At 40.0% G+C, this 12,271-nt stretch overlaps 1 protein-coding gene across 5 annotated transcripts in view; it reads left to right on the top strand.

Annotated features, from left to right (window-relative positions):
• Positions 1 to 3,045: 3,045 nt before the first annotated feature.
• Positions 3,046 to 12,271, top strand: part of Ddx4 (DEAD-box helicase 4) — a 56,291-nt gene continuing 47,065 nt past the window's right edge. For 3 of the 5 annotated variants that reach the window (XM_021208432.1, XM_021208433.1, XM_021208430.1), the window contains exons 1-3: positions 3,962 to 4,033; positions 10,990 to 11,047; positions 11,698 to 11,775. In XM_021208432.1, coding sequence (XP_021064091.1) covers positions 3,962 to 4,033; positions 10,990 to 11,047; positions 11,698 to 11,775 — 208 coding nt within the window. Of the gene's footprint in view, positions 3,075 to 3,946; positions 4,034 to 10,989; positions 11,048 to 11,697; positions 11,776 to 12,271 lie in introns of those variants that run through there. The other 2 variants (XM_021208429.1, XM_021208431.1) reach the window with 2 other exon arrangements.

Here is a 12,271-nt window from a genome sequence, read left to right as displayed (position 1 = left end):
AGACATGGAGGCAATTTTTAAAAAGTTGGAAACCTTGATAATGAAGGTATACTAAACAAAATAAAATTGCATTAGGGAAGCATTGATGATAGAGTAAATCAAGCAGAAGAGAGAATGAGTGAATTCTAAGGCAGGCCATTGGAAAATACACAGAAGAGAAAAAGAATTAAGAGGGAAAAATGTACTCGTGGTAACTTTGGAACAACATTGAAAGGTTAAGTAGGTTATTGGGGATATGGTTGGGACTTGAGAACTTGTAGTTCATCCGATGCAACTACATTGTGAGCAGTCACAGTCAGGTCCCAGGTTCTGCAGTAAACGGAATGTCCAGTTTTCACATTATGTGGCTCCATCTCCATGTATCTGGCCTGGCCTTGTGACTTTCTGATGACTGACCAGTTGAAAGTTGCAAATATAATTGTTTCACTTCTTATGCTAGAATTCAAGAAGCCTTGCAACCATTGCCCTGGTCCTTCGGAGTGATGTCCCTGACAAGTCTGTCCAGTTGAAATGCAACAACCTTCAAAGCTTAAGCCAGCCTCTTGTAGAGAAAGCATTCAATTGTTCTGGCCATCCCAGCCACTAGATGCTAGAGTAAAGAAGTCACCTTGGATGTTTAAACAAACTGGTATTGGAGGTTGGGGATAAACTCAGTGGTACAGAGTTTGTCTGGCATGCTCACGTACCTAGGTTCAAACCCTGGCAATTCCAAAAAAGAAAAAAGTTGATAGCAAACTGTCAAATGATTCAAGTTCTAGTTAGCATTTGTATGTAATTGTGTGAGATGGTCTCCCGAGCCCTCTCAATCCATGAGATAGAATCTTTTGTAAGCCAACAGAGTTTGCAATAGTTTGTTATATAGTAATAGGTAACAAGAAGAGAACTGTGAACTCTAGTCATGTAGTTAAGATAGTGTTTGCTAGGTTTCCTATTACATAGTTCCTATTTTCTCTTTAAATCTGGAAAAAATCGTGGTAACATACCTTAGACACTTATTGTTCTTCTCCCCCTGCCCTGCACTCAATGCTGAATTCTCAGCCAAACTCTAGTGATGTTCTCTCCATTCAAAACCTTCAACCTTTTAGTCTTTATTTTTTGTCTTTTTAAAAAAATGTTATTACTACATTTATTAATTCTGTGGTGTGTGTGTGTGTGTGTGTGTGTGTGTGTGTGTATGGGAGGAGGTGTGTGTGTATGTGTCGGTGTTTTGTTAAATCAGAACATGGGGTGTGTGTAAGAGAGAGCCAGAGCGGGGAGTGTGTGTGTGTGTGTGTGTGTGTGTGTGTGTGTGTGTGAATGTGTATGGGAGCATGTGTGTGTGTGGTGTGCGAGTGTGGTGTATGTGTCGGTGTGTTGTTAAAACAGCACATGGTGTGTGTGTAAGAGAGAGACAGCGGGGAATGTGTGTGTAGGTGTGTGTGTGTGTGTGTGTGTGTGTGTGTGTGTGTGTGTGTAGGTCAGTGGACAAATTGTGGAAGTCAGTTCTTTGCTTCCCTTATTTGGATCTCAGGGATCAATCTCAAGTCCTTGGGTGGTCAGGTACATGTCACCTGTCTTTGCTTTATTATGATTTAGTTTTGGCTTTTGAGGCTAAGTGTTATGTTACATAGGTTGACCTTGAATTAGCTGTGCACTGAGCTCCTGATCCTCCTGCCTACGTCTTCCAAGTAATGGGTACAGGAATGGGCCACTGGACCTAGCAGTGAACCCACCTGTTCACTCCAAAAGTGCATAGCAAAGAATATATGTTTAAAAATATGCTCATTTTAGGAAGTTTGTCCACATTTTAAAAGACAGTTCTGTTAAAGTATATTGTGTTTTGGCCTTTGTTAAATGTGACTTTTAAAAGCAATTCACCTTAATAGTCTGGGAGACTATAGCACCCACTATATAAATGCTAGCGTGTTTTTGGTACTGAAACAGAAAGGTGGCTCTAGAAAGCTGGAGTTCCTCATCTTTAAGTTCCTGACTGAGATATCTAGAACTTCTTCAAAAAAAATTCAGGGACAGGAAAGTGATGGAAGTGAAAATAAAAACAAGAACATGCTTTACACATATTTGCTTGTGATCCCTTTGGTGGGTACCAGAAAAAAACACGGATGGACTTCTTCTTCTGAAAGAGACGAGGAGCAGACAGAACATGAATATCTAGTTAATGAGCTCTCTAAATGCTGAACTGGCCAGGGCCCTCAGGATTGTACACAGGTATGCCACAAATCCAGGCCTTGGCATCCAGGCCAATACTTCCTCTCTTCCGTTTTTTTTTTTGTTTTGTTTTGTTTTTTTGTTTTTTTGTTTTTTTGTTTTTTTTCCCAGACTGGCTTTCTTGACAACCACAAGATGGAGTCTCATCCTTGCCCTTTTTGTGGAGAGGAAAAGCATTGGTTCTAGTTGGTTTTAGTAGAGGAGTGGAGGGAAGTGGATTTCTCAAATCCAAAGACAGCACTTCAGACGTTTAGACTCAGAATGGCCAAGCCTGGCACTTTGGGAGGTCAAGAGGAGGCTTGAAGGGCTGGGAGAGAAAGCATTTGTTTACACGGCTCCCCCTTTGTTTTTTCCCAAGACAGGGTTTCTCTGTGTAGCCCTGACTGTCCTCATGTTTGCTCTGTAGTCCAGGCTGGCCTCAACCCAGAGATTTGTCTGCCTCTGCCTCCCCAGCCCCAGATTTTAATTTTATTTTATTTGTTTATTTAGTTAGTTAGTTAGTTAGTTTTAACTTTTGTATGAACACAATGCAATTGATGAGCCCTTGGGGACGCCTCCAGGAGAGAGAGGCAGGATGTAGTAGTGCGTGGCAGGCCCAGGGATCAGCCCACTCCCTAACAGGCCGTGGAGCGAAGAGGCCTCCCTGCCTCGGCCTCAACAAAGGCAGAGAACGCGCAGGCCGTCCATGGGGGGGCGGGAAGCCGCGCGCTGCGGCTGCTGATTGGCTGGCGGGCCCGGGTCGCCTGGCGCTATTTGTTGTCCTCGCGCCCGTGACGCAGTCGGCGTCCCGGCGTCCGCCCGCCCGCACGTGCAGCCGTTTAAGCCGCGTCGGAGGGCCGCGAGGAGCCCGGAGAGCCTGGAGCGGAGAGGTGAGTGGGCCTGCGGCCTCTTCTGGCTTCCAAGCCGGGCTCTGGCGGCCCTCGCCGGGCCCCGCTGGCCTCCCGGGCGGACATCGGCCGGAGGCTGCGCCCGTGGGGCCTGCGTGGGGCTGGAGGTCGGCCGTGGGGCCTTCCCGCCAAGCCGCGGCTTCGTGCGGAGCGGAGCGAGGGTGTGAAGGCTTGAGGCCTGCCGGGGAGGGAGGCCCGGGGAACCCTGCTGCTCAGCGCCTGGGCGGCCATTTCTCCCAAGAAACGGTGTCTGTGGTGAGCAGGAAGCTCTTGGCCCTCCGTCGAAGGAATTGGGGGGCCAGCTCAGGACAGTTTCCCTCCTTAAGTCTCCAAGGCTACCAACATCCTGGCTACCAACATCCAACATCCCGTGTATCATGGCGGGGCCACAGAGGGAAATACCTTGACTATTATCTCGGAAACTACCCCTCCACCTCATACGCAGGAAGCCATTTGGGAATCCTTTTGGGCAGAACCAAACAGATTTTGGGGGGCAGATTGGCACCCCTGGGAATGTGGGCATTGCTTGAATGATTCACCAAGCCTATGAAAGATAAAAAGTGCTGGCTATAAAGATCACCCTTAGGCAGGACGGTAAAGGCTTTGGGGGGTGGGGGCGGGGAGTGGAAGTTAGTTTAGTAGTTGCACGTGGTGTGGAGGGACGAAAAGATTATATCTATTATGTGGTGGTGGCGAACCCTAGTGCTTCATTTACTGTGTCTTTGACCTACAGCACAGCCCCATAATTGAAAGATAGAAATTCTGATGTGTGCATGGTCAAAAGTATCTTTTCTTCTTCGTTTTTGTGTGTGTGTGTGTGTGTGTGTGTTTGTTTGTTTGTTTTTACAAAAAAGGAACCTGAAGCTATCATGGGAGATGAAGATTGGGAGGCAGAAATCCTTAAACCTCATGTGTCTTCCTACGTTCCTGTATTTGAGAAGGTAATAAAACTTAGGGTTATTAAAAGGTGTGGGGTTTTGTCAGTTAATAAACTGGTGAGGAAGTTGTAAATTTTTAAAGCCTGTTTCAGTGTTTATCTGCATGTGATTTTTACGTATCTTTATGGGGATGGAGAAAGATGGGCTAAGCTTCCAGATGAATAGCATATACAGTAATTTGGTAATAACAAGCAAAAGCTGTGGTACTACCAGTGTAATTCAAATCTCAATCATTTGAGATTTAGAGGTGAACACAAATTTGTACAATTGTGTTTGAAAGTCTTGACAGATAACTTGTATATAGAAAATATTGAAAGTAATGATTTGATTTTGGGTGGTACTTTGAATTCTGAAAAGTAATTTTACATAAGGAGCTCAATGAGAATATGCTAGACTATAAAATAGTAGATTAGATTTTCTGAATGGCCTTTGGGGAGCTTTGGGGTTTCCCCTTTTAATGGAATGTATTTTGTAAGCTGCTGGTCTTTACAGGAGTTCCCTCACATTCAGAATTCCCATTTTATGTGGATGTCCATTCTCATTCTTAAGTGATGGTATTGTGGAAGGGCTTATTTTATACAAACATAAAACATTCAGTGTTTTGATTTAATTGGACTTGATTGATATGTAGGTTTTGAATTCAAATACCTCAAATAATCTGACTGTATAATATTTCTTGGCTTGGAACCTATTTTAGGTCTAGCACCTTTAATATATGTTATCTTTTAATAGTTCTCTTTGCATCATAAAAATAACACCTTTTTGGAAGACAAATTACCCAAAAGCCTTGCTCTTCCATTATATTTTTAGTATACTCTTCAAAAAATGTACATAGTTTTAGTGATATTTATAAGTTTTTATTTTTAACTTCACTAATTATGAATTTATTAATATTTTTACAGCATTATATTTTGTCAAAAGAATGTACTGCAATATGTGATTTTTTTTTCTTTGGGTGTTTTAAGATAATGGTAGCTTTTCATCTTTATCTTTCGTATCTATGGTTTAATTTGGATTTTTTTTTCCAAAAATGGGAATGTTGGTCCAAATGCTAAGAGGACACTTAATGGCTTGTTGTTCCTTCTAGTTCTTAATAGATTTGTATTATAAAAATTTAGTTAACTGGTGCAGACTCTGTACTACTTGGACTTTGAAGGGATATGTCTGATTTTTCTTTTCTTCAAGATTTTTTATTGTTAAACACTGTGGAGTGTGTTGTGCATATTTTTTTGCACTGGGTTTCTGAAGTTGGGTGGTAGTTAAATTTTCACACCTTGCTTTCTCTTCCTCTTCCTTTCCCTTCAATTCTTTCTCTCTCCCTCTACTCCCCTCTCCTCTCCCTTCCTTTAACCTCTAAATGCAGGTGTTATGGGCTATCAAATTGGCAGGTTGTTTGGTCTTTGAAATGTACCTTTATGGAATCTGTACTTTCCAGTAACATAACCAAGAATCTTGACATTGAGAATACGAAATTGATAATTATACCTTATGATTTAATATCGTTATATGGAGCCAGTTTGTAGTAAGTTTCTTATATTTATCTTCAAATTTGATCCCATTGTTGGTTTTACTATTAGTGACTTGGCTTTGTTGACTTGAGTGAACATGAGTTCACGACCTCTTGACCTTTCTTGAGTAAAAAGTGCAGACAGTGGCTAAGGATATCATTTTTATGGAGGAAAATCTAGTATTTTATTCAGTATTTTAAGACGCTATTTGATCCCACTGAATTTTCATCTCCATTTTGAATTTATTAGTGCTTTTGATATAGTCTTATGCTAATACCATCTTAAACAGTATCTGTGTTCAGAATTTTAATGAGCATTCTTTAAGATATAATAACAATATATGCTTATATACTTAGAAATGTTAGGGTAGTGTTCTGATAGTTCTTAGTATTTCCCAAATCTAGATTTGGAAGTGAATATGCCACCTACAGATAGAGTAAAAGGAGTGAAATTATGAAAGACTGCTAAGCAGTATAGTTCAGGAGTCACAGTTGCTACACATTTGTACTCTGTTGGCTTACTGGAATGATTGTATTAGATACTCGATTTGATTACTGTGCAGTGGTGCTTTTTGTTAACTGACTGGGAGAAATTGTAAACACTAATCATTCCTGTGTAAGGCCTGTGTGCCTGTTTGGTACATTTTAGAATGGAAAAGTTCCTGAAATTAAAGTGAAAATAAATTGATTTAATATCTCCATAACTGAAATTTTAGTAGCAGTGGTAGTTGATGCGCTAAGAAAATGGTAGATGACACCTCAAAGTTAACAGTAAGAATTCAGACAAAACATATATTCATTCAAAGTTATTTGTAGCTACAGAGAGAATCTTTATGGGTTAAATATTTGAAATTTCTCTGTTAATGTGTTTGGATGACTTAAGAGACTACAAATGGTTTGTAGCTAGATGTTCTAAAAGTAAATGATTAATGACCTGTGATTTATTTAACATATTTTTACCTAATCCTGTGTGCTATAAATAGTGTTGGACATAATACTTTCTATCAAAGACATTGTATTGTAGGAGACAGAATAAGCACATTTGAGAACCCACTAACTGCATGGTAGAGAGAGCCATAAAAATAGAGACATCTGTTATGCTGAGGTGGGTTTAGATCAAGTGGACAAGGGTGGCTTCCTGAAGGTTCTGACTAGTGATCTGAAGCAGTCTCAGAAGGACATCAGGAGCAAAGATCCCAGGGAAACAAACAACATATTAGGGCATTAGGAAGGTAGATACATTAGTTTCAGATAGCTGCTGTAACAAGTCATCATACACTGGGCAATGTAAAACAACTTGAGTTTTGGTTTTTTGTTTGTTTTTGTTTTTGTTTTTTTGTCGTTATCTTTGAAGCCAGAAGTTACAGATCAGGGTATCTGCACATCTACCCTTCCTTTGGAGGTTCTAAGAGAGAATCTTTGCAGCTTCTAGTACCTGTTGCATGTAGATGATCATTGGTTTGTGATTTGTGTGTTTCATCTCCAACTACTGCCAGCCACCTCAGTGTGTATGTCCCCTTGTGTGTGTGTTCTCACATTACTTGTCTCTTAATGATACCCAGGATGACAAATTAAGACTCAGCTGAATAATCTAGGATAACTCTAAATCAGAATCCTTAATTATGTGATTTTCTTTGAAGTAAGATATTTATTAATTCCAAGGGTTAGCAGCATATATGGGACAGGCGCTCACCTCTAAGTAAAAAGCTGTTGGCAATTGATGGCTTTTAGGGGAGGGAGAGTCAGGTTTTTTTCAGGGATGTAGCCCCTGTGAGGCTACTTTTCATATGCTGGCCGTGCTTAACTTATATCAAGTTAAGGAGACTTAACTTGATATAAGTGCTCAGGGGATTTGTAAAACTCACATAAGGTGGGGAGGGAAATGTGGTGGTGTGAGGATACAGGAGGAACTGAAGGGATGGGATTTGATCAAAGCACATTATATGCATGTATGGAAGTCTCAAGCAACAACAAACACCACTACAATTCCAGGAGAAGAGGCCGAGGTCAGAATGTATGAGAAAAGATTAAAGTTTTAAAAAAGCATTTGAGGTCAGAGGTAAATGGAAGCTGTGCCCAGTCCAGCGTGAAGGAAGCAAGGGAGGCAGCAGCTGTGGATGGTGTTCTAAGTGAGACGGAGAAATGGGGCAACAGCTGGAGAGACTAGGAAGGAAATTTAAGCAAACGAGAAGGGTTAAAGCATTTTCCTTTAAAAATATTTTGAAAAAAAAATCAAACTTAAAGCATGGATGAATTAGAGTAGTAGAATGTACATCCTAACTCTTCAGTCCTTTTTACCTGTTGTAAGCATGTACCTATTTTCACACGTTGCTTTGGAATTTGTAAGTTAAACAAACGTATGAATATTGAGTTTGATAGCTTGAGGCATCATGTAGTGATATAATGTTCAGCTTGCTAGTGCAGGAATATACCATCACCATTTATTGGTTTAGATACATTAAACCAGTAAGATTTTTACTCTTTGACTGGCAGTATCCTGTCTATTGATAGGGCTGGTTGGATCATTCTTGTTTTGGTATCTGGTAGCAATCAATTTGGGCAGTTTTCCATGGAATTTCAGTGACTGTTGTGGTTTTGCTTTTAATAAGAACTTTGGAAAATAATTGGATGGTTCCTGAGCTACATAAAACTTTTAAAAGTTGCTTAGTGTCTTTTGTGAGAGAAATTTTAGAAAAGTGTTAGCTGAAGATAACTACCATGGGTGCACTCTCTCCAACTTTAGATTGTGACTTTGTAATGCAGTCATTTGACTCTAATATCTATAAGTTTAGGTCATTTCATTTTTAAATTATTCATGTTGTATTCTCATATACATGAATTTCAGAGATATAGTCTGAAAGGTTTTTTTGTTTGTTTGTTTTTTTGTTTTTGTTTTTTGAGACAGGGTTTCTCTGTGTAGCCCTGGCTGTCCTGGAACTCACTTTGTAGACCAGGCTGGCCTCGAACTCAGAAATCCACTTGCCTCTGCCTCCCGAGTGCTGGGATTAAAGGCATGTGCCACCATGCCCGGCAGTCCGAAAGTTTTTATTAAGAGGAAACTTGCACAAGAAGTAAAGGAGTGGGCTAATGATGGAAGGACATTATAGGTGCTAGAAATGAGAAAAGTCACTCTGATTGACTTAACACAGAGAAAGTCTGAGAAATACTGGAATCTTCCAAAGTTAGCTTGGTATTTAACTATTCATTTTGTAAGAAAAGTCGAATCTTTTAAGTCCATTGGTTAATTTAATTCTGCCACAGTAATGTACATGTATCTACAGTAGTTTGTAAGACTAGAAACAGGAACAGTATTTGAGATTATTGAAGACAATCTTCAACCACTGCTCCCTCAAGATTAATTGAAATTAACCAGGAATATTCTGACCCAGTAGGTTATTCACCATGTCATTGGATTTGAAAAACAGCCCCAGAATCCATATAGCTTTCAGTAGATAACTGGAGTATTCTTTAAAGTTGGGTTCAGGATGGAAGCAGAGAAAACTCACTTTAGAGACAGAATCTTAAAATGAAAGGATCTGAACCAAGTTCCTGAAGGGAGATGGTACATTTTTATAGGATGGGAATGCAAAGTAAAGGGGATCAGGGCGGGCTGTTATATTAACCAATCATATTTTGACACAAGGCGTTAAGCAAGGAAGTTAATATTGGTGACTTGGTCTTATCTGGGTCACCTGGTTTAAGGGTCCTTGGTTCAGCTTTTGCAGCCAGGTCACCTCCTGGACTCTGGCCTGGAATTTTAGAATGATAATAGAACAGAGGAGTGGGCAAGCTGCATGTAGTCAACTAAGTGAAGACAAGCAACGGGTTTACATGAGCGCCTTAGTTAGATAACCGGATATCAGCATCTTCCCTCTCTACATCCCTCACTGGTTAACAGAGAATCATGAGACAGCTGAAGAAGCAGGTGGAACATGAACTCAGCTTTGATCCTGCCAGCCAGGTGGAACTCAGGAAACTGCGCCCTAAGAAGTGTAAACATATTAACTTACTTTGGTTAACTTATTTCCAATGATAGGGTTTTAGAAACCATTTTTGAGGTAGTCTTCTTATGTAGCCCAAGCTGGCCTGTCTCCTCCTCTTCCTGAGAGTTAGTCATTCCTAGTCACAGTGGAAGTCACAGTAAAGTAAGTGTCTTTATGGAGTCCACCTTCTGATAGCTCTGTCCTGTTCTGCTCTACTCTGCAGCATTGCTGAGTGTACTGTGACACACTGAGCTTCGCAGACAATAGTGTGTATTGTCTTTGCCTTATTTATGTAATGACAGTTTAAACTTGTCAGTATGAGTCAGCAAACATTTTATGTAAAGTACTAGTCTGTGAATGATTTAGGCTTTGTAAGTTTTAGTCTCAGCCGCAGCTTGGCTATTATATCTATTGATGTGTTCATACATTAATGAATTGCTGTATTCCAATAAAATTGTTTACAGAAATGGGTAGCCTACTAGATTTGTCCTGTGGCTGTAGCTTATTAATTCTAAGTGATAAATTTATGTTACACCTACAAATTAGGTTACTGTGTCTTGGAATATCTAATGAGGATGCATTTGTTGACCTAGAAAGCCTCACTGTTTACTGGTGTTTTGCATGCAGTTATACAGTAATCTATCATTCAGTGTTACAGTAAAGTCATAAAATAATCTCTCTTTCACTGCAATTTTGCTTTTCATGGTTTCAGTTATAAGTTGCTAACTGTGGTGTAAAAATATTAAATTTCAGAAGTAAATAGCTGATGTTTTAAATTTCATGTCATTCTGGGTAGCATGTTAAAACCTGCCACCATCTCCTTTTGTCTTACCCAGAAAAGTAAGTTATCCCTTTGTCTGGGGTATCTGTGTACACTAGCTGTCTGACATCGTGGGTATACACTAGCTGTCTGATGTCATGGGTATACACTAGCTGTCTGACGTCATGGGTATACACTAGCTGTCTGACATCGTGGGCATACACTAGCTGTCTGACATCATGGGTATACACTATGTGTCTGATGTCATGTGTATACACTTTATTCTCCTGATGTATTGTCAGAAGGTCACTAGTAGCTTGATCTTAAAATGTTTCTGTAATCCATCTTGCTTCACCTCATATAGGTGACATTAGATCATGTCACCACAGGAGGAGTAAAGGTCAGTAAGGTCTTAACACTGTAGTGCCATAATTGTTATTGTTATTCTTACTGCGCCAAATTCATAAACCTTTTTACAGGTATATAAGAAAAATATCTCATATATTTTGTATGTATGAGAGATGAGTTAGAGGGAGTGAGGCAGAGAGCGACAATATGTGCATGATTTTATGCTACTCATGATTTCAGGCACTGAGGGTCTTAGAATGTATTTCTCATTAAAAGGAAGGGATTCTGTAAGTTTCTGTTTGTGAAATAGATGACATATTCTTAGTATTCAGAGTAGAAAACTTGGATTTCTTTCTTATAGGGTAAATATTCTTCTGGAGCAAATGGAGACACTTTTAACAGGACTTCAGCTTCATCAGGTATGTGTTAAAGCAAGATGGCTTTTCTTTTTAGGGTAAGAGCATTATATAATACTTAAGTTTAATCATTGATTTGACTCAGCCTAGAGTCACTTAGAAGAGAGATCCTCAATTGAAGAATTACCTGATCATACTGGTCTGAGACCATGTCTGTGGGTCATTTTCCTTATTGCTAGTTGATATAGGAGGGCCCAGCTCATGGTGGTTGGAACCATCTATAGGCAGGTGGACATGTCATTTTAGAAGCTAGTGGAACATAGGATGTTCTCCTAAAAAGGTACTAACAAACACAACTCACTTTTCAGTCAGGGTCTTTGTTATCATTTTCCTTCTTACACTAGAGATGGAACCTAGGGCCTCATGCATCCCAAGCGAGACAGAGATACATTCCTAGCCCTCTTTTAACTCTGCAATTCAATTTTGTTTTGAGAATGTATCTCAATATATAGCTGGCTTTGAACTTATATTGTAGCTCAGACTGTTCATGGATTTGTCACTCTTCTGCTTCAGCCTCCCAAGTAGCTTGGATATGTCACTTTTCTTGGTAAATAAAATTTCTCTGTTAAGTGTGTGGCACATTGAAAAGGCTTTAAATTTGTATATTTGGACACATTTTTATTTGACTTGCTTTGAAGTGTTGTTTGCTTTAGAAATGGAAGATGGACCTTCTGGAAGAGATCATTTCATGAGAAGTGGATTTCCTTCTGGAAGAAGTTTAGGAAACAGAGGTAAGTGTCATCTTTCTTTAAACATCCGAACGGTTGAATAATGGCATAGGGGCTTTGATTAGCTATTTGGTGAAAAGCTAAGTCTTCTATAATTTAGTGGATGGTAGGTTTTGTTGGTATAATGAGTTAATTTTTTTGTGATTTTGGTTTTTTGAGACAGGGTTTCTCTGTGTAGCTCTGGCTGTCCTATAACTTGCTCTGTAGAACCAGGCTGGCCTTGAACTCCCAGAGATCCACCTGACTCTGCCTCCTGAATTCTAGGATTAAAGGCATGTACCACCACTGCTTGGCAAGTTTTTATTTAATGTCAGGGCTGTGGGGCAGAGAAACAAGGACAGGCATGCCCAACTAGCTTTAAACTCTATATAATATAATCCATGCTGGCCTTAAAACACAGACTGCTCATAAACTCCATGTGTACTACAGTACAGACAAGTATTGAACTTGGGATCCTCCTTCCACAGCCTCCTAAGTGCTGGGAGTGGAGGGCTGTCCA

The sequence above is a fragment of the Mus pahari genome, chromosome 11, assembly GCF_900095145.1.
Source record: "Mus pahari chromosome 11, PAHARI_EIJ_v1.1, whole genome shotgun sequence".
In the NCBI taxonomy this organism is placed as follows: domain Eukaryota; kingdom Metazoa; phylum Chordata; class Mammalia; order Rodentia; family Muridae; genus Mus; species Mus pahari.
The sequence above is the reverse complement of the archived record's forward strand: the minus strand, read 5'-3'. Positions and strand labels throughout refer to the sequence as shown.